Source organism: Phycodurus eques, chromosome 11 (assembly GCF_024500275.1).
Source record: "Phycodurus eques isolate BA_2022a chromosome 11, UOR_Pequ_1.1, whole genome shotgun sequence".
In the NCBI taxonomy this organism is placed as follows: domain Eukaryota; kingdom Metazoa; phylum Chordata; class Actinopteri; order Syngnathiformes; family Syngnathidae; genus Phycodurus; species Phycodurus eques.
Window position 1 is genome coordinate 12,069,635 of NC_084535.1, and position 21,082 is coordinate 12,090,716.

The window sequence follows — 21,082 nt, forward strand, 5'->3', positions numbered from 1 at the left end:
TTTGTTCACATCACTCGAGCAGTGAAGGGTCTGAAGTGCACTCTCAACTGTGAAGTTATTGCTCGCGTGTCAGGGCAAAAAATAAATAAATAAATCGTCCGAGCAACAATTTATATCCCAAAAAACTCATTGAGGCATTCGTAAGTTGAGGTCCCACTGTACACCGGTAATATTGTTTGAATATTATTCATACAAATAAAGCACCCCCCTTAATAAATGTCCACCCCCATCAATGGTATCAAGAAGCAAAACATAAAGGGGTTAAATAAAAAAATGGATCGACGCATCCTTGAGTCCCCTTAAACGTGCACATTACTGAGATTTCAAGTGACATTCATTCATTCAGGGCCACCCAGTGTAAACCTACTTGCGTCATGCAAAGCACGCACACTGATCGGCTAACAATTTCTTTTTTCTTCCGAGTGTTTTTCTCCACTTGAGAAACAATGAAAAGTTCATATCTATGTTGATAAAGTGCTATTGCAAGGCAAGCAGCAGAACCTGCAGCATCGACTTTGGGGATCTGACACACCTCATTGCCAACCCTCTGTTGCTTCAGGCAAAACAACCACAGAGCATATGCCAAGTCAATTCAACAAGGGCAAATGTGTCTCATTTGTCATTTGATGAAAACCAGAACCTTCAAAACGACATGAATCAACATTTCATGAATGCAAACAGTCGGTCGGTTCCATAATGACGGCGTTTTAGGAAACCACTCGCCCACTTATGGCTGTTCTTTATGTGTTTTCTTCATGCGTAGGACATAAACTATAAACCTGGAAATTTGACGAGCATTTTAGCAAGCGCCACCATATCCACAAAAACCAAGGGAAGGAGAGAAAAAGCCAGATAGACATTGGAAATGAAACATGGCGGAGGCGACGGGAACCGAGAATGCAGGATTGCTGCCTCTGTCGCCTGTTAGATTGCAGCCCTGCTTCCCCGTTGGTTACGCATGTGGTTAGAAATGTCAGAAAAACACATATCTGCAACGCCTCCGCTGCTATCACAATGGTGACTCCCATAAACTGGATTTATCATGACAAGGGTGTGCAAGGGCCCGCATGTGGGACCCTGAAGAAAAACACAACAGTCACAGGCTGTACTTTAAACTTCCTTTGGAAAATCTGTGAAATCCCTGAAATAAATTCCCACAGGAGTCGCAGCACATTTCTGATGAACATTTACGGTGTTTTGCTCCCTTGTGTGTGTGGAGTAAACTCAAGGCAAACACACATGATGGGTGGAAATTCTTAAATAAATACAATCATATTAAACTTGATCAAGAAATAGAAACATTCTATACTTTGCCTCTATAATTTTTTAGGTGGGTTGGATTTACTCTCAATGATCAAAACACGAATTTCCACATCATGGTACGACATTAGCCCTGCGATCGGCTGGCGACCGACCCAGGATGTACCCCGCCCCTCGCCCAATGTCAGCGGGCATAGGCTCTAGCTTACCCATGACCCAAATGAGGACAAACAAAATGAAGTGAATGTACTGTATGACATTAAAGTAGCATTAAAAAAAACATGTACCATTCTGGTACCATTCTGTGGTGGCATGATGGCATCATAACAGTAAACTCGCCATGGCAATGAAAGTTACTCTATTCTCCCAATCACACGCTAGCATAGCATGAAAAAAATAAGAATTTCTTGTTTTACGGTTATCATGACACTTTTCCTTACGGTTTCTGGCATGTGCATTACAGTCTATAATATATATCTTTTCTTTTTTCACACGGCTGGGATTGCCCTCACGCATTTTCTCCCATCCAGACTTCTGACACACCCACTGCATATAACCGGGGAATGGCGGGGCGGGGGAGCGGGGGGGGGGGGGGGAAGCAATGCACCCCTAAATTAAAATAAATAAATAAAATACAATAAATGCGACATGAATGGTTTCCTATCATGCATAACGTCCATTATTGGCATTTGTATGGGGAATTTTGAAGGTACCCTCTTTAGAAGAGACGCCCTTTCAAAGCTCAAGTTAATAAGAACCCACTTGAGGTCAACCATGTCCCAGGAATATTTAACCGGCCTCAGCAGTTGGAGAGCAGACATCAATCAAATCAATCATTCAATCAATCAAATTCTAGACATAAATGAAAGCAAGCACACTGGGAAACAAGAACAAGGATTCAAGAGTCCTTTGTTTATTAAGCACGCTAAAACTAATGCAATGCCAGTCCACATATGGTAAGCATCCACCCATCCTCCTTTTCTATCCTGCTTTTCCTCTTAGGGTTGGGCATTGTTTGAATTTGAGCGATTTCGGTTCCGATTCCGGTTCCTTAGTTAGATTCCGGTTCCAAACGATTCTCGATTCCGATTCTTTTAGGGGGCGGGGTCAAAAACGTTTGCATGGTTTAAATAAAGGGTGTTCAAATTATGAACATCCACTTTCTTAGCAGCCTGCAGCATAGACTAAAATGAACTTTTGACTTTTTTATAACCAGTATCAATAGTAAACCTATGAACTAAAAAGGCAATGTGTGTGGAACTAACCCAATTGACTTAATATGCAATAATTAATCCCTTCATCTTAAAGTTAAATACAGTTAAAGTAGTTATTTTAACAATGCTATATAGCTGCGCCTGTATTCTGTTTCGTCATGTCACATGGTTTATATGTACAAGTTTTAACTTGACTTATAATAAATATATAAAAATAAAAAAAGCTTGTAGCCTTTTATGTTGAAGGACACACACCAGAACTCAGCATTTTGGCACAAGAAGTAACTTTACACGGCACCGTTGATTTTTTTTATTAATTTTTTTTAATGGATGGAACCAAATGCTATAAAACACTGATACCTTTCCCGACCCACCGATGAGGCACAAGGTTAGTGTTTGTGATACTGTGAGACAACGTTTATGTGAATTTTGTCTAATTCATTGTGATGTAAAGTTGATACGGTGAAGTTTTAGCCCAATGTTAAGTTTTTGGGGGGGGGGGTTTCGGTCATCGCCGCTTACGTTGGTTTGAAGACTGAAATAAACACTAAAAACCATCCGTGCAAAAGTGCAACCAACCGTTTACCTTGTTAGCTGCCTCAATGTTGGAGAGGTGAATGTAGACGTATTTTATTGTTTCACTCACCCAGTTGACTGATAGTTGATTTGCCACGCGGTGTATGCTGAGGCTCGGAGGGCGTCACAAGCTACACATCGCGAAAGCCTCCTTTGCACAATATAATATTATTCCATGTGTTGCACTGAGGCAACTGGTCATTCATTTTAACAAAGTTAAGACAAACTTTTGTCCGCCGCCGTTGGGCACAAGTACGTCATCGTGCACATTCTTCTTTGTTGGTTTACGCCGCTTCTTCGTTGCTTTTCACCACTTCTTCTTTGCGGCTGGAGGACTAGGCATCGAAACTGGGAACCGAAATGTTTAAATTTGAAAGTTTCTGGGAGAACTGGAACGTTAGTCCCGGTTCCAATCGGTTCTCGATTATCAATGCCCAACCCTAGTTGCGCGTGAGCTGGAGCCTATCCCAGCTGACAATGGGCACGAGGTGGGGTGCACCCTTGTCTGGCTGCCATTTAATCACAAGGCACATGAAGACAAACAACAATTTAGAGTCTCCAATGAACCTTACGTTCATGCTTGTTTGTAATGTGGGAGAAAACCAGAGTTCCCACACAAACATGAAAAGGACATGCAAACTCCACACTGGAGGGCCTAAGCTGAGATTCAAACCCAGAAACTCTGAACTGTTTAGCAATGTGCTATCCACTACTCATTGTGTTGTCTAGACCATTTTTTTTTTTATAGTAGTGCTCTTGTTATGTTTTTATTTTTTAATTATTTTTTTCGCTTCTGAGTAATCGTACTCCTCCTTTTTCTGATGTGGGCTTTGTTTACTGTCATTTTTAGAATTTGCCGCTGGCAAATTAAACAATCGGCAGGATGCAAATGGCCGCACGGACACCACTCATTTACAGTTTATTTTTAGGTCAAATTATTGGCTTCTAGAGTTATCTTTGATTCAGTGTGAGTTTTCCTGCAGAGTGATTAGAAGTGGCAGGTGCCATCATAGGTTTTATCTTATTAGAAAGATGGCTTTAAGGGTTGGAAATTGGGTAACTTTGGCCACATTCTTTTTGGGAATAGCACAAATAGTTGCGCTTACAAGGAAAACCCTGTTCTTTTCCATGCTGAAATTACAGTCCATTTCAGGCAGCGAAATTAATGTGCTGTCCCGTTTCCCCTCTTTCCATGAAACATGTCTGAGTCAGTGTTTCTTAGCCAAGATTGTGTTAGTTAGATCTGTGTGTTAATCTGTGCTGTCTGCGGCTAGTTAGGTCCTACGAAACATGCCAGAATCATGTTGCTCCACCAGCGGGATGCCAAACATGATTAGAGGTTTGAGGTCAGTATGCCACTTTATATACACTACTATGTTTGTGTGCGTGTGTGTGCGTGTGTGTGTGTGTGTGTGTGTGTGTGTGTGTGTGTGTGTGTGTGTGTGTGTGTGTGTATACCACACACAGCCGATGTCTGATTGGGATTCACTGAAATCTAGAATCTATGAGCGGTGGACCAGTTGGCGGAACACATGCTTTATCACATTTGCTCATCAAAAATACATCAGCCTGGGGGGTCTTGGGGCAGTGAGACTCTCAACTGAAAGATTTGATGGAAATGATGCAAGGACTTGAAGAATATTTGTGTAAAAAGAAGTTAACCCCCATAAAAAAAAGAACACGCTACCTCAACTTTGATAACGTATGGTGACGTTGCAGTCACGGGTGCTTTGAACATCAGTTGGCTCTCTTTGATTCTCACGTTCTTCATCTCTCAACAGCCTGCTGCTTCTTTTCAAATAAGTGTTTTTAAAAAAAGCCAAAGAAAAATAAAGATTGAGATTCATCATTTGATAGTGGTTGAGCTGACGTCTCAAAAGGTACACTGAGGCTTTTTTTTTTCAGGAATTTGTCTAGCAGCTCAGGACAGAGGGACACGTGTATAAAAGAAAAATACTGTACAAAAAAAGCCAAAGAAAAAGCAAAACACAGTGGTGGAGATCACTGAGCTGAAGTCTCACAGTCTCTCTCATATTCACACTCATGATGTCATGCACAGTGGCTTTGTTTGCAACTTTTGAGGGATTTTTTTTGCCAGAATTGTTTGAGTGGCCATGACATACTCGTGTACCACTTAGCTTTACGTCGAATTTCAATTTCCGGTTCTACGGATACTTATCAAATGTCTCCTCTTGACCACATAAACAGTGAGCAACATTAGAGGCGTGTTTTGGTTAAATTCCAAATTGTACCACATCACGAACGTCAGAGGTTCCACTGTATATTATTTTACACAGAACTTAAACGTCTACTAATTAAATCTTTGGATAACGTTGCCTGAAAATCCTTGATTTTGTACATAGTGGGAGTTTGTTCTCTCTAAAGAGTCTAATTTAGGCATGTTTAAGCAACGTAAAGGCCTATGGTTATGTGGCCTTCATGGCACATGTGAAATTACAGCTTGCAGCTAAACGTCATATAGTGAACGCTATAGAGGAGGGAGCTGTGCCACCTCTTTGAAGTGTCATCGACCTGCAGCGCTACGGTACATTCAGACCTGAGAGCGAGAGTGTGTGTGCCCAGGAAGCGCGTGTGTGTGTTTGTGTGATGATGTATAATAGAGGGTCAAACCTGGCATTTGTCAGGGTTAAACTACAGCTGCAGAGCCATGTCACATTTTAAAGCAAGCACTGTACATGCGTAGACGTGTGCACATATACGGCTAACCACGTCTGTGACTGAATGTGCTAACTGAAAGCAGATAATCAAAATGACATCATCACCGGCAGAGGTTAAAAGGTAAAATGGGAGTGATGTAACGCACTCTGTTTAAGTTAAGCAAGCAAACGGTCTTGCCGTGTTTCGCCTTGATCAGCATGAGGGGAGCGCACACCCTGGCTTTAAAGCTTTTGGGTGGCCGTTCCCACATCTCCTCAGGGCGGGGACACCAAGCACACACAGCTGGGTCGGCTGAACACAGCAGAACCTCTCTAGGGAACACGGTAAAATTCGAAGTTCCACCAAAAATCTATGGTAGAATTTGCACAAAACGTCACAATTCGAGCCACTGACTCTGCACGTTTTTTGCTTTTTACAACACTTATTCCAAAAGAAGGCGCAGTCTCAACCAGGGAAACGAGAAGAATATACACAGGAAGCAGACTCACGTTTGAAGTAGAAAAACTCCATGCTGCTAATTTAAGGTCGTGTTTGATTTCTCTTATTTTTCACACCAGTATAACCACCTGTAAGTTAACTAACCGTTGTTAACAGAAAAAAAAAATTCAATTTTTGTCACAAATTTGCTTTCGGCCCACTGTACACTGAGCCACGCTTTGTATTCATACCTTGGGCCTATTTTACCAAGGAACTAGCACATGAGAGTGGTCGGAGAGATTCATTTTCAACATAGTCGCTATTTCATTTATTTCTGCAAAATGTTCGATGACCATAATTCTTAATTAATATCTAACGCAAAGCTTTAAATTAGTAAGGTCAATTTGAGAATACAGAAGACACCCATTTAACAAATAATAAGCCGGTTGAACTCCAAGTTTGGCCTTAAAAGTATACTGGTGCTTTTAACAGCAGTCAACTTCTTTTTAAACTTCTAAGAATGCGGAAAAAATGAAGCACATCTGCAACGGGAATCACCTTCACATGACTCCTTCAACTTTGTCATTAATGTTAAGACCTGTACTACTTTTACCAGTCCTTAACTTATTTTTACACGTGTATGCCAGTTAAGAGTGTTACTTAAAACATTGTATGTGCAGTTTTTTTTGTTTTTTTTTACGGCCACAGTTTTACCCACGGATGGATTATTGCTGCTATTATTATTTCCTAAAACAAAAATTTAATTTAATTTAATTTAATTTAGCAAACCTCACATGGCCCAGCGTCCTGGCACAGATTGTGGTCAAGCTTAGAGGTTCCACTGTATGTGAGTTTGAGCCTTCAGTGGGCAAATGAAAGGTACTTTTTGCTATTTGAGCTGCCAAAGCTTAAACAAACCAGCGCAGTTTATAGCATTAGACATCATGTGAAAGTGTGCACCTGACCGTCCTGGCTCAGCACACACAGGAGGAGGAGATACAGCAATGAAAACACGCGCAGCTTCAAAGTGTCACAGACAGACGTGATCTCATTTGATCAGTCAGGGCAGACTGCTGCTGACTTGAGATAAAACGCGTCCTGGAAACGTTGCCGTATCTCGTCTGGAATGCCATCACGCTTGATAAACACTTTGAAACCGCACAGTCAAAACAAGCTCATTGTTCCTTCTCACCTTGACCCATATAGGCGCCTTGCAGCGCATCCTTGGCTGTACCGAAGCCCAGCTCTCTGCACACCACGCTGGCCGCGGTCCTCTCCCACATGTGGTCCACGATCGTCCCCCATTTTCCGTCTCGGAGTACCTCCACGCGACCCTCGCCAAGCCTGGGCCCGGCCTTCAGACGCACCGGCTACAAAGAGGAACGGAAAGGAAAGTCAAAGTCAACACCACATAAATACACTTGTGTGTTTTTTTCATATATAGCGCTGTCTTACCACGACTGGGTACGGGGCTTGAGGTCTTCCCGAGGAAATCCTGGAAAACTGAGGGCCTGGAACACATTTGACCACAGCGTGCCGCCCGTTCTTACAGGGGGCGGGGCTACGGGGGATTGACAGCTGACCGTGGCACTCGGACAATGTGTTCTCAGTGCCCAGACAGTTGACCTTCTCGACCCAGAAGCCCTTCTTCTTGGCCATGAGGCTCAGCCTGAAAGGGACAAGGTGAGGTTCTAAAATTCCATTCCATACAGCTTGAAATGGTGGGGTCGAAGTTGACCCATGAATGTATCATCTTAAGACGTAGTATCAGAGGCGCCACAGAGCCAAGTTAACTCAATTAAAATGAAAACTGCAAATGTTCCAACATCTGAGGTAGTATCAGAGTGGATCGCTGTTCTGTGGGGACAACGCCGACACAGAATGGGCGATCGAAGTCGACCGTGAACATCCTGGCTTCTGAGGTCGTAACAAAGGCGGGCCGGCAGTTCTGTAGCCCCGTCCCTCCTGCCTATCGCACTGCGTATTGAAGCCAAGAATTCAGCTTTTTTTTTTTCCGTTTTCCGCCTTTTTTTCTGGGTCGCCGTTCTGTCTGATCACCTCGACACGAAATTGGGTTTCTAAGTCGAGCCACAACTATTCTGACTTCTAAGGTATCATAACCAGAGATGGGTCGTAAGACGCTACATTTACTCCGTTACATTTACTTAAGTAATTTTTTTTTATACATTTTCCTTGTCAGAAGTGTCAATGCAACATACTTTTTACATGTATTTAAGTATTTTTGCTAAGACGGAGCAATAGTTTTACTCCATTACATTGAGCTACATTCCCCTCACTACTTTGATTTTTATTGATGTATTATTCTTTGCGCAATCTGTATGTTCTGGTTGGTCAGAGAGACTTCCGCCTTGGCCAATGTCACATGACTCTGTTTCACCAATAAAACGGAACCAGGAGGGACTTTTGACTTCATTTGAATAATAAAATGGCACCAGGCAGTTACTTGACCTGGTCACCATCACCAGTTACTCAGTACTTGTAGTTTTTTCACTGACTCTTGCTTAAGTAATTTTTGGAAAACTACTTTCTACTTTTACTTGAGTCACAATATATGAGTGATATTATTCTAAAGTAACAGTACTTTTACCCGAGTACAATTAGTGGCCACTCTCCCTACCGCTGGGCTCTATTATTATGTGTCTGATGCAGATATTTTGCGTGATCTCTGTATGAAGTAGGCCCGAAGTGTGACTTACCTTGTTGAAGGATCTGCCACCTTGGTGTCCCATATTTTCCTGTAAAGAAAAAGAGAGAGGAAATGGTCCTATCAAGAGTGTGTATCAACTGTGGTTCCACACATACATCACCCTGTGAGGTGACCTGGGTGACCCCAAGTTGATGCAACGTTATCGTGACTATAAGATATACTCTGGCGTCTGCTGTTTGTTTTCTATGTAACCTGGCCACACAGGAGAGCGTCAGCCGTGTGGCATTCATACAAACGTGCACATTGCATGCTCTGACTTGGCAACCAAAAATATTCACCACTCTGGCAACGACTTTCTACTGCTCCAAATATAACCTTTTGTATATAAAACACTGGTTTTCGAGCAAGGTTAAAGTTACGTATACAAATGGTGCAGGCCTGGGATAGGTTCAATATTTCTTCAGCTATTTTCTTTTTTTAAATTGATTTTAGTAAAGTCCCTTTCGAAATGTGAGTTGACTGGTATTTATGTTTAGAGAGCAAGAGAGTGAGAGAGAATTAGACAAATTAGACGTTTCTAGGACGTTAAGTAAATAGCACATCCTGGAATAACACAATCAGGTAATCTAAAGAAAAACCATGACAATTGACTGTCAGGAAAAACATAAAACTCAAATAAATACAGTGTAATTTACGCAAATACATTTCGAGGCTTTAAATTTGGAATGTTCAAGTATTTAATTGTGTTCTGAAAGACCTCAGTTAAGAGAGCAGCAAAAGATTAACCCTGCATTTTGCTTTTTCAATCCCAAAAAGGCGTTAAAGGAAGAAGAACATGAAGCTGTGAGTCGTGATGTCATTTGTGATTTAAATTCCAGTTGATTGTTTTATTGTTTTTAAGTTTTGCTATTAGAAATGCTTAACGTTTGGTTTTACATTTTTATACACAAATAAGTATATTTATAAAACTACAGCAGCATTATGCCTTTGTAATTAAAGTTGAGACTTATTGCTTTATTGATTTTACATCTTAATAATGACTAATTTACAGTAGTTTTACACGCTGAATAACTTTTGGGCTTAACTACAAAGTATTACTGTTTATATTTTTACACTTGTGTGACGGTTAAGAAAGTTAAAATGTTATTTAAAACATGGCCTGTACCGGTTTTATGATCAGGACTTTATTGGACAAGTGGTTAGCATGTTTGCTTCACAGTTATAAGCTTCGGGGTTCAAATCTCTTTCCTGTGTGGATTTTGAAAGTTCTCCCAGTGCTGGTGTGGGTTTTCTCTGGGTACTCCCGCTTCCTCCCACATTGCAAAAACATGCATGTTAGGTTCAATGAAAACTAAATTGTGTGAATGTGAGCGTAAACAATTGTCTGCAGTATATGATGCTTAAGCTTATCTTACAGTGTTGAAAATGGATGAATGGCATTATTTGTTGAATAATGGATGAATGGCATTATTTCCAAGGGGAAGACTTTTAACACAGAACAAAACATTGTGTTCAACCATTGAGGTTCCACTGTGATCTTTTAGTCAGCGAAGCCTCCGTGTAAATAAAGCCAAACTTGTTTCAGGGAAAATCTAAGCCATTTGCTGCAATTCGAGAATTATGCACAGTTGCAGCGCGGGTGCTGAGGGAAGCCTTCCGCTCGCTCGACGAGCACGCCAACATGCCACAAACAGAGTGTGCCGGGAAGGCTTCCAAAAACCTTGGACTTGGACTGTGCAAACACTGTACAGATGTTCACTTTGATTACGCTATGTGGTAAACGTGCTGCAGCCCGACTGGTGGCTGTTTTACAAATCCCCATTATAGGAGTATATGGATTGTTTCCGGACTGTAAATCTTTATTGAGTGACATTTTTCTTTACTAAGGACAACATTACTATAAGTGCAGAAGACCTGTAGAAGCTAATAGAGATGGGCCGTAAGTATGTTGCATTGATTTAGTCGTTTATCCCAAAATTTGGTGAATTAAAATGTGTTCATTCATTTTATTAATTGATCTCATTATTCTCATGTTGGAATTAATTTATTGTAAATAAAAAAAACAAAAAGGTATTGCTAAAATAAACAATTGTAGCAATTGTTTTAGTAAAAATTAAAATGTTTGAATGCATTATCATTTTATGTAGGGTGGTCACTTTTGATTATTCTATTGATTATTCCATTGATTAATTGGATAAAAAAATAATTTTTCATTAAAGTTTATTGCAAAATAATTTTCATCTGGGTGGATTCCAAAGAACACAATTGCATTGGTATGCCCAGCTTGTTGCAGTCCGCCATATTGGCAAACGCCAGCAACCCTTGCACATGCACTAAAATCATGATGCGCCAGCAATTGCGCTCTGCCGCACGTTGCGCAGTCTACGAAATAGAGCTCTTAAACTTTTTTTTTTTTTTTTTAAACCTCATCTACAGGTCATCTACAGGTCATCTGTCCATGCACAAAAGTTCAACCACACCTGATCTAATTTCAATCCAATACAGGAGTTTTTTCAAAAGGACTGCCTTTAGTGTTTCTAATACAGTATTGTATTTTTGCTCTTCATCAAGAGGTTAACCAAAATGAGCGTACTAGATGTAGATTGCCTGTTGACAGAGACAGGTAAATATTTTCACATGCATACTTCAGGCATTTTGGACGTTTTCGTGAGAATGCAAGCCTCCTTTACTTAATAAAGTCAGTAGGCTAAAATAAAGGAAGGTATTGCCACAGTAATGACGTTATGTCACCGGCTGGTGACGCGCCACTTTACTCAATCACTCCTTGCGCTCTACTCAAGCAAGACTGTAAAACAAATATGTTTTTCAAAAATAAAAGTTACTTTGGGGAGAAAAATACTCATTTCATTCATCATAGTTAATTAATTCACAGGGAGAGGTCTTTTGCAATTTGCTACTTCTAAATCAAAATATAAAGTAAAGTGTGTAGTTGCCGAAGTACATGATGTGATGGCCAAACACTAGTAAACAGTTGACGACATGCTGGACATTCGTATCGCACACTTCACTCCACGGGTGCAGAACAATCCCATAAACGTCACTAAAGCGGCTGAAAACCCCCACTGACGTGTTATTTAACACAGAACGTCCTCAACTGCGCTCGTAAAAAGTGTTAAATGTGTCTCCCATGTGGCTCTGCATGCCTGCTACCCACACAAACACACAATTGTATGACCTCACCACACAAACTAATTTCAGACAAACAAACGACATTCATATCAAAAACCAATGGTTTTTTTTTTTTTTCATATGAAATCTTTTTACATAAATATTGCATGAGCATTGATCCCGTGCGTGTGGGCTCCAGACAGCTGCGTTATTAGTTTCCTCCACAACATCCATCAAACGGCTTTGACCAAAAAGTGCATCGCTTCGGTGATTGTTGAGCCTTGACGCTAATGACGCTAATGATGCTAATGAAGGAGAGTCTCATCTGCCTATGAGTAGAGACTGTAATTACATCATTGTGTAAGGTTCATTGTACTTCTCTACACCTACTTCTTGAACTAATAACTGTTTAATTCTTTGTTAGGAATTTTGTGGTGTGCACAAAAATGGCAAAGGCAAAATGGACTACTTGCTTCAACCAGCAGAGGCGCTGTTGATGCAGTCTCAACTTCTTTGCTGTATGAAGAAAGGGAAACTGAACTAAACTTGACGGCACACCTCTGAAGCAGTGAGACAAAAACTTAGGGGAGCGTACACGAGGTTTTGAAGGCATCTATTGTGACGCTGAAATGCTGAGGTCGCTAAACTTTAACTACTCATTATTTTTAACCTCATGATAATTTGTGAATGAAAGACACATCCATAAACATACACTTTTTCAAATATAGTGGTGCCTTGAGATAATTAATTTCTTCCATGACCACGCTTGTAATTCAGAATACACGCCTCAAATCATCTTTTCCCATTAAAATGAATGCAAATGCCAATAATCCGTTGCAGCCCCGCAAAAATTTTTGTGTTTTTAATAAGAAAAATGGCACTATAATATGATACTTTGGACATAACATGACATAATTCAATAGAATATAAAGATAAACAGTTTTTACCAGATTTTCTGCTTCAAGTCAACAGGCATTGCACTGCTCCTTTTAGCGTGCTCGGCTTGGCCACCAGGGGACAGTATAAAACAGACATGGATATACTGTCAATGGAGACGTCTCAGCTCCTCAGTAAGCCGCAGTAATATTGGTCGGTTTTAGCACAGATTAAAGAATATATGCCTTTGATTATTGTTGTATTGTCTGTAATGCATGCATTGCTCCACCATTTGTGTTCAAATATCCGTTAAAAGGGTTATAAGGGTTATACGACACAGATGCTACTCGGTTGCCCGTCTGTGGCATTTCCCATTATGTGTTAGCCTTAAAAAAAAATAATAATAATACAATTTTAAAAAATAAAGGCAGACATTTTTTGTCACAAAGGAAAAAATGTGTCAGTCTCTGTGTAACTTTGGATTTTAGGCTAATTTAAAGCACATACATGACAGTTCTAAAAAAGAATATCCTCTGGAAATACGACGTAACAACTCAAATAACTTGAAAGTAAAACATAAAAAAATGAATGGCATTAAATATCCTTACAGGGTTAAAAGTCCCTAAATCAAAAGTCAGATGACAAAAGTCGGTCGACCGCTGATTCAACAGCTCGTACAGCAACCACAATTCAAGATATTTCACACAAGCAAGTGAAAATTAGATCCAACTGGTGTGTCTTGTTTATAATGGAGGGTGTTTTTTTTCATTCAGAGCACAAACCCCAGCGAGCCTCACTCCTGACAACCCTGCAATTACAGCATCTTCAGAATCGCATCCAAGACACACAGGCGGCCCCAGAGATGCGGCCCAGTTAAGGATTGCTAAGAATGGCTTTTGAGCAAGGTGCAGGAAGATGGGGGTGTGTCCCCGATGGTCAAAACCATGCAACACGATTCCCATAAGCATTTCTTGGCTTCCAGTCACGGGTGAAGATGTTCCAAAAAAATGTCAAGGTCATATTGCCTGAAAAGGAATTGTTGAGGCTGCTCAAATGGGTTAATTACAGTATCTAATTCAGTGTGTGCTTACAATGAGCAAAACAAACCAAGTGCAGAAAGAGCGCGGTTGGTATGCTCTTGTAGATAAACATCCCTGCACCAAAACAAGGAGAAACTACCATTCAGATTCGGTAACATCAGATTGAAGTAATTCAAACAGACAGGTGGATCATCCGCGAAGGGACTGATTGGACTTCTATACAATTTTGTCTTCAGAGGATCTAACATGCATATTTTCAATCTATGGGAGGAGGCTCACACAAAGAACACACACAGGCACTGGGACACTTAAGCTAAGTCCACACAAAATGGATCAAAAGAGGTTAAAACCCTTGTTTGATTGATTGATCCTTATTAGTTATGTTGTTTATGTATGATTAATTGTGTGTAGAAGTCAGTGGGACAAAATGGAGTGCACTACGTGGCTAAAATCAGTCCAGGCGCTGGTGAGTCAGCCTCAACTAGTCTGTGACCTAAAGAAGAACAGCTATAAGGCTCGCATGTGAGATGGCGCCTCTCCCAGCTGACTTTGGGCGAGAGACGAGGTGCACTCTGGACTGATCGAAAGCCAATGGCAGAGCATATACAGTAGAAGCAACAATTCGCTGATGATTAACTGATACCCATACCAACAGTCAATCAAGGACATTTAGTGAAATGGACATCCTTGTTGTAGAGGTGACTGTGCTTAACCACTGCTGGGATGCCATTGTGGAAACCAAGTGTTGCACAATACCTACAGAAGATGGTGGGCCTTTTAAATGCTGATGCATGCTGAGTGTGAAAGAGCAAATAGTATAATCCTTTGTGGAGACAGAAAGGGGGGTGGGGGGGAGGCAGTTTTAGACACATCATTATGGTTTGAAGGCGATTGCGACACCAAAGTCGATAGTTTCTAGTATGTATTTTAGGATACCTTCTTTTTCTATTTAGAAGAGGCTGTAAAGACAGAATTTGACTGATACAATACGATTGGATCAGATTTCCCAGACTTTTCTAGCCACCTACCCCACAGGTGGGGGACTCAAGTCACGTGACATGACTTGCCAAATACTAAGTCGCTAAACTTATCTTTACACTTCGTTCCCAGTTCTGAAGATTATTCGTGGATTCAAGAATTACGGGTATGGTTTTTGCAGCAGTAACTTTTTGCAACAGTGACTTGGGACGTGCGCACCCGCCCTCCCTGGTTTGGCACACACCCTCGTAGTCACAAAAAAAAAAAAAAAAAAGCCAGCGTTTATCGTGCATTGTCAATCATTTAGGACTCCTTGCATTAGACTGTGCAGGTGCATCTAATGTGGACAGTGCAAGCACACGCAATGATATATCAAAAAATAATAAGCCCTGGCACAGCCTGAATGGTAGCCTACCGTCGGGAGAGGATGTAAAAAGTTGAGCGCAGCATCGCTGACTCAAAGCGGCAGATTCTCTACCACCAATAAAATGGGCGACTTCACACACACACACAATTTAATCTGGCCTCCCACCACCATATTGACGGAACAGTTAAAGCACAATCAGGAGGTGATATTACACCTCGGGACAGGGATCCAAAATTAAAAGCGTAGTTTTTTTTTTTTGTCTGGGGAGCGGAGATAGCATCGGAGAGACGCAGAGGCAATGAGGTGCGCAGGGGTTGATTTTCCTGGAAAGAGGTGGAAAGAAAAGCTTTTTGCTGGGGGGACAGCGATGCCCCTTATCATTACCCCCGAGGCTGAGGAGAGGAGGGAAACACTCAGGGAAACGTGTCTGAGGGCGGGAGATAAGCGTGACAGAAGGCTTTTACTTATTCTGCCTCTTAACCCGACGCCATTGCTCTTTGCTTTTTATTCTTTTATTCTGACTTTTTCATCATTGAACTGCGATGCAGATACCTGTAGTCAATGTTGCCAGAGGGAGTAACACGTATGGCTTTTAGCTGTAATGCTGTAATCCAATGCATTAAAAGTTATATTTCATAACATTACACCTGTTACATTTTAACCGTGTGATGACCATAAATCACATTTTCTCCGGACACCATTTACGACCTAGAAAAAGCACCGCTATTTGCCTTTTAAAAATCACCCAAGATTCCATGAACTCAGTCAGTACACACATTATTCCTCTCTCTCTGATTCAGGTTTCTGTGTAAACCTTCCTACGTCCTGCGTCTGATTGTCCATTGGCTGGCTTCTCAATCCCTGGATATGTGTCATTGCTCGTAATGTCAGTCAGTGTGTGATTTACTTGGTTATTTTAGGAACGTGGTGGGAATGTTCTCCCACAATAGCTTCATTTATTAGTCATTATTATTCAAATCCCCCCAAATGTTGTGGGCTTTTCCATATTCAATAACCCACCAAATTTTTCAGGCGTGTTAATCCTGGTGAAAATTTACACCTGTGAGCTTGACGCCCAAAAAACTGGCTCCGTAAGCACAAATTGATGTATTTATTTTTAAATCAAGTTTGGCTTAGCAACATGAAATTTGGCAGACATGTCTATCATGAGTAGACCCACAAAAAAGTCTCAAGAACCCAGCCCCAAAAAGTACACAGGAAGTCTGCCATTTTGGTTTGAGGCAGCCATTCTAAGGTCATTATGGCCATTACCAGGGATCCTTCACTAGTAAACTTGTCCTACAAAGTTTGTCCAATTGCAACCAAATTGGGACCCCTTATATTAGAAAGATGGGCAATACTATACAGTATTGTGAGGCATTTGAGTTTTTTTGTTTTTTTCCATTGCACTGGGTGGTGCGTGTTAGCAAAGTTTGATGATTCGCCATAAAACACTCATAGTCAGGCCAACCATACTGTGTGTGATTGACGGCCCTGCCTGAAGAGATTAATATGCTCCCATAACTGACAAAAACCTAAAGATCATGTAAACACTGACTTAAGAATTTAAGTTGTTTTCATAAAAGTAACTGAGAAGTACTGTCACGTATAAACAATTCAGAGACAGTGTTGAACGTAATTACCCAACTTGCCCAACACCGCCTGTAGACAGCTGGGAAGTGTTCTACTGGGCTTCTTGCAGGAAAAGACACATACTCACTTGTACATTTTGAGGACGGGCTGCGCGGCGTCAGGAAAGCCGAGCATCCCGCACACCACTCTGCTGCTGTTCAAACTCCAGCCCATATCGCAGACCTGCCTCCATCTGCCCGCGTGCTTCACTTCTATCACGCCTTCGGTCACCAAGCTCTTCTTCTTGGTCGACATGAGGATGGGCCTCAGGCGCACCTCCTCGATTCGGACTTTACTGTGACCCTGATGGAAGGAAGTCAACAGTTTTTACAGACGGAAACTTAAACAGTGTTCGTGAGTGGTGTGCCGCCATGCCTGGTAAAGTTGCTGCCTCTGGATCCTGGGGACTTCGTATGGATGTCCATTCGCATAATAGCCGTATCCAGAGTGCCTGCGGGTGGCCACGAGGCCTTGCCACTGGGGCGAGGGATTCCCATTGGAGCTGATGGCGTTGCTGTGGTCTCGGGTGCTGGTCCTCTGCTCCCGCCTGTGCTCCGCGGTGCACACCACCCCCATGTCTTCAGAGTGTTTACAGTCGTTCACCCCCCAGCCGTTGTGCTTGCAGTCCTTCAGGGACTTCTCAGAACCGTTGCATCCAACATTGTCCATCCATATGGGCCCTTGGCAGAGGAAAGTAAGTTGCTATTAAGTATGTTATCCAGTCAAGGTTGTTCTGGAAACAGACCACACAAGCTCTGAAAAGTGATCCTCATGTATGACTTTAACTGGCAGCATGATTAAGGGTTGCACCTTCGCGGCATGTTCAGAAGTTGAGTATTTTATGACCATGCCTCTCAAATTCATTTTGCGTCCTCTTTAATTTGGATTTAAAAGCAGCAGTAAAGAATACTCATAAACCGCAGCGAGTGTTACAGAAATATGGTCAAGCGTATGCCGTCGTTACTCCAAAACAAATGTCCCCACTTTTTTTTTTTTTCATGCATGAGCTCCTCCAGCCTGCTGGGCGACCTTAATGAGATGACATCCTTGTGCCTTTATGATGTCAGTTATTTCGGGTGTCTTAATTACTGCTGTTGGCATACAGTAAGCCGTGTGGCATGTTTGAAAGTATTTAGATTGGGAGCAACTGGTCCAATATATGGTACTGTAATTGCATTTGGACCAACATGAAACATTGATGATGACTGACGTTTGCCACTGCACGTCAAGCTATATGACAATCAATGATCATTTAAGCTACATTTCCACCAGGCAGCAGGCTGTCAGCCTTGATCTGTTTTGCTTTTCCAACATGGGCGACAGTGACTAGTGTGACATCACGTGGCGTAAACCACAATGAATTCAACAGAGAAGAGAAACACGACATAGTAACGACAATGATGGACGACTTCCAATGTTTTGTGTTCTTTCTTCCCAGCATGCAGCTGAAGACATGCTTTGTCTGGGAAAAGTAGTGTTCGGTGTTCGTTGATCCATACTGTTCCAAGTAGATGGAGCCTATCCCGGCAGACAAGGACTGGTCACCAGTCAATCGAGGTCAACCATTCAGACTCTCATTTATCCTGGCAGTCGCTCAAGTGGGAGTCGATCCGAGGAAAGTCAGTCGTGTGTATCATTACATGCTCGGTGTTCTTTCCATTGTCACAGAGAAGAGACGATCCTCCAATCACGAGTGGGTCTAACGCAGCCTTTTAAGTGGGCGTTAAATGCTAAATGTGCTTGTCGGTCATCCAGGATTCTTCAAATGAAATTGAATTGAAATTGGGACTGAACCCAAGTTGAAAGTTGACCACTCTATCGCTAATAACCTTGAACCTTCTGCCATCTTACTAAAAAGTGCCAAAAATGTGTACAACACGAATCAGTTGTTTGTGTACCACAGCAGTTTTCACAATGGAAAAACAATCATTTGCAACCCAGACCAAACTCTACTGGATGGTGGCTCAAGGCTTTAATGTATCAACGATTTAGCGAAGATGGGCATACGTTGTACGTATTAAACCTGACTTAAGCCCAGTTTTAACATTTGAATTTGGAGTGATTTCAGGTCTCGTTGGGTATTTTTCGTCGGTTGGTCATACAACAATCGGATGAATTATTTGACCTCTCAAAAATGTGGTTGACTGCAACAGTTATCGCACACATTTGAAGTAGTTACGTCTCTGATAGTTTTTGTACAGCCGGCTTTAGGAGGGAGGTTTACGTAAGCTGCGACAACAATCACTCATTAATGCGGTATGGCTTGAGCTTTCACCAGTCAATTTAATTACAGCCCCTTTTACGCTGCGTCTCAAAGTTGTCATTTTCCCGTTTTGCTCTTCTGTGTGAATGGCAGAATGTGGGTAACAGAGGTGACCTGGCAATTCCCTGGCTTCGGAAGTCACCCTGTGTGAATTCCGCGGGGGACAGTGGGAATTTTAACACCTGACACTAACTTCTCCCACCATGTTGTGTTAAAAAGCAATTGTCGCACAGGCTATGCAAAAAAAATAATAATAATAATAAGGTCCAGCAATGTTTTGCTGCACTTAATTCTGTGTAAAAGTGGAATAAATGCCAGATCTCCTGTTACAGTATCAATTCAGCGGGATCTAAGTGTTTTTCTTACCCTGTCCTTCTCCATAATTGGCGCTGTGCGCCCACGTGACGCCACCCTGGAAGCCCAGCTCTCGACACACCACGTTGGCCAGGTTAATGTCCACTTCGTCGTCGCACACGGTGCCCCACGTGTTGTTGTGCAGCACCTCCACGCGACCCTCATGAGGCTCCCGCGCAAAGTTTCCCGCCAGACGCACCTTGGCGGCAGGTGCGCGCGCCGCCCTGCGCTGACCGGAAACGGTGCGCCTCGGCTCGCCAGCAGAGAGGGACACCAAGAAGAGGAACAGCAAGCAGCTGGAGCAGATGGCGAGGGACATTGTGACGGGAGAGGAGGGCGTCTAAGGAGGAAGAAGGTAAAACACCCTACGGGTTACTTGCAGCATATTTTTCCAGATTTCAATATTCTATGCATCCATGCATTTTAAGGTCAAATTACTGCCTTGGAGTTATTTTGGACTTTGTGTGAATTTTCAGCTTGACTAGAAGAGGCAGACCTCATTATAGGGTTTCAGTAATTAGAAAGATGACTTTCACACTTACTGTATACAATTTCGAGTCTTCAGTGAAACTAAGACGCATGTGAAGCATGTTCGCAATGTGAGAGGAAGCTAGAGTACCCGTGGAAAACCCACACAAGCACAGGAAAACCACAGCTGAGATTTGAACCCCGAAACTATAAACTGTGAGTCAGCTAACCACTAGTTCACCGTGCTGCCCCCGTCAAATATCATTGTATATAATTAAAACAGTGGTTGACTTCTTTTTACATTTGCATGACAGTTAAAAATGTTAAAAAGCGTGTGGCATTAAAAAGTCGACTTGTCTTCACCAAGCCTCAATGTCTGCTTCTCTATGTGCTACCGATACATCACATCTATTTAATTAGAAAAAATTTTTTTACATTTGTAGGGCAGTTAAAAGTTATATATTTGACTCAGATTTGGATGAATGTTTGACTCATATTTCTGGATATCATTGTAGAGTGCTTGAAATGAAGAACACTGAGAGGATAGGCCTAATTTCTAAAAGAGCAACAATGACATCTTCTGGACAAACAAGTGTCTCTGACTGCTTGCTCGGTTGCAGAATAAACCCACCAGTTATGCTTCTCAATATGTGACTTAAACATTATTTTCCTGTGAACGTGCCCTGGATTCCAATGTATTCAACGCACACAAACGCATGTCACGCAATAGAGATGAGTTTGTATTGCAAGCCATGCGAAAAATCAACAAATCAAGATGAAAAACGGTGCAGTGGGGAAGGTTTTAATTGGAGGTTAACAAGCGCGGGGACTCAAAATGTGGTCTCGGACTGCACCAGTAAATCACTGCAGGCCACAGTTACAATACCAGGTGCGTGACATCTGTTTATGTACATATGCTGTCTTGGGGAAATCAGAGAGGGAACCACTTTGAAACTACAGCACAGAGCCTTCAAAAGTGTGTAGAAATAATAATAATAATAATAAATAAAAATATTCCTAACAACCAGATACTACACATGAATACAAATGAGACCAATACACGAAATGTAAAATATTAAAGTATCAAGGTGAAAGTTCACTTACCTGTCAAGCAGAAAAGTGTGTGCGTGTGCAGTCGTGGACGTCTTGAGTGAAGGAGTG

The 21,082-nt window shown here is 41.8% G+C and overlaps 1 protein-coding gene and 1 long non-coding RNA gene across 2 annotated transcripts in view; one reads left to right on the forward strand and one right to left on the reverse strand.

The window, feature by feature from the left end:
• The window catches only part of loxl4 (lysyl oxidase-like 4), a 34,256-nt gene extending 13,174 nt beyond the window's left edge, over positions 1–21,082 (reverse strand). The window contains exons 1-7 of the mRNA XM_061690720.1: positions 21,026–21,082; positions 19,466–19,793; positions 17,212–17,516; positions 16,925–17,139; positions 8,864–8,902; positions 7,602–7,815; positions 7,339–7,516 (exon numbers count right to left, since the gene is read on the reverse strand). Coding sequence (XP_061546704.1) covers positions 7,339–7,516; positions 7,602–7,815; positions 8,864–8,902; positions 16,925–17,139; positions 17,212–17,516; positions 19,466–19,772 — 1,258 coding nt within the window. The 5' untranslated portion in view covers positions 19,773–19,793; positions 21,026–21,082. The remainder of the gene's footprint in view (positions 1–7,338; positions 7,517–7,601; positions 7,816–8,863; positions 8,903–16,924; positions 17,140–17,211; positions 17,517–19,465; positions 19,794–21,025) is intronic.
• On the forward strand, positions 4,332–12,481 carry LOC133410025 (uncharacterized). Its single transcript, XR_009769484.1, has 3 exons — positions 4,332–4,396; positions 7,353–7,829; positions 12,368–12,481. It is a non-coding gene; the product is annotated as an uncharacterized LOC133410025 (long non-coding RNA).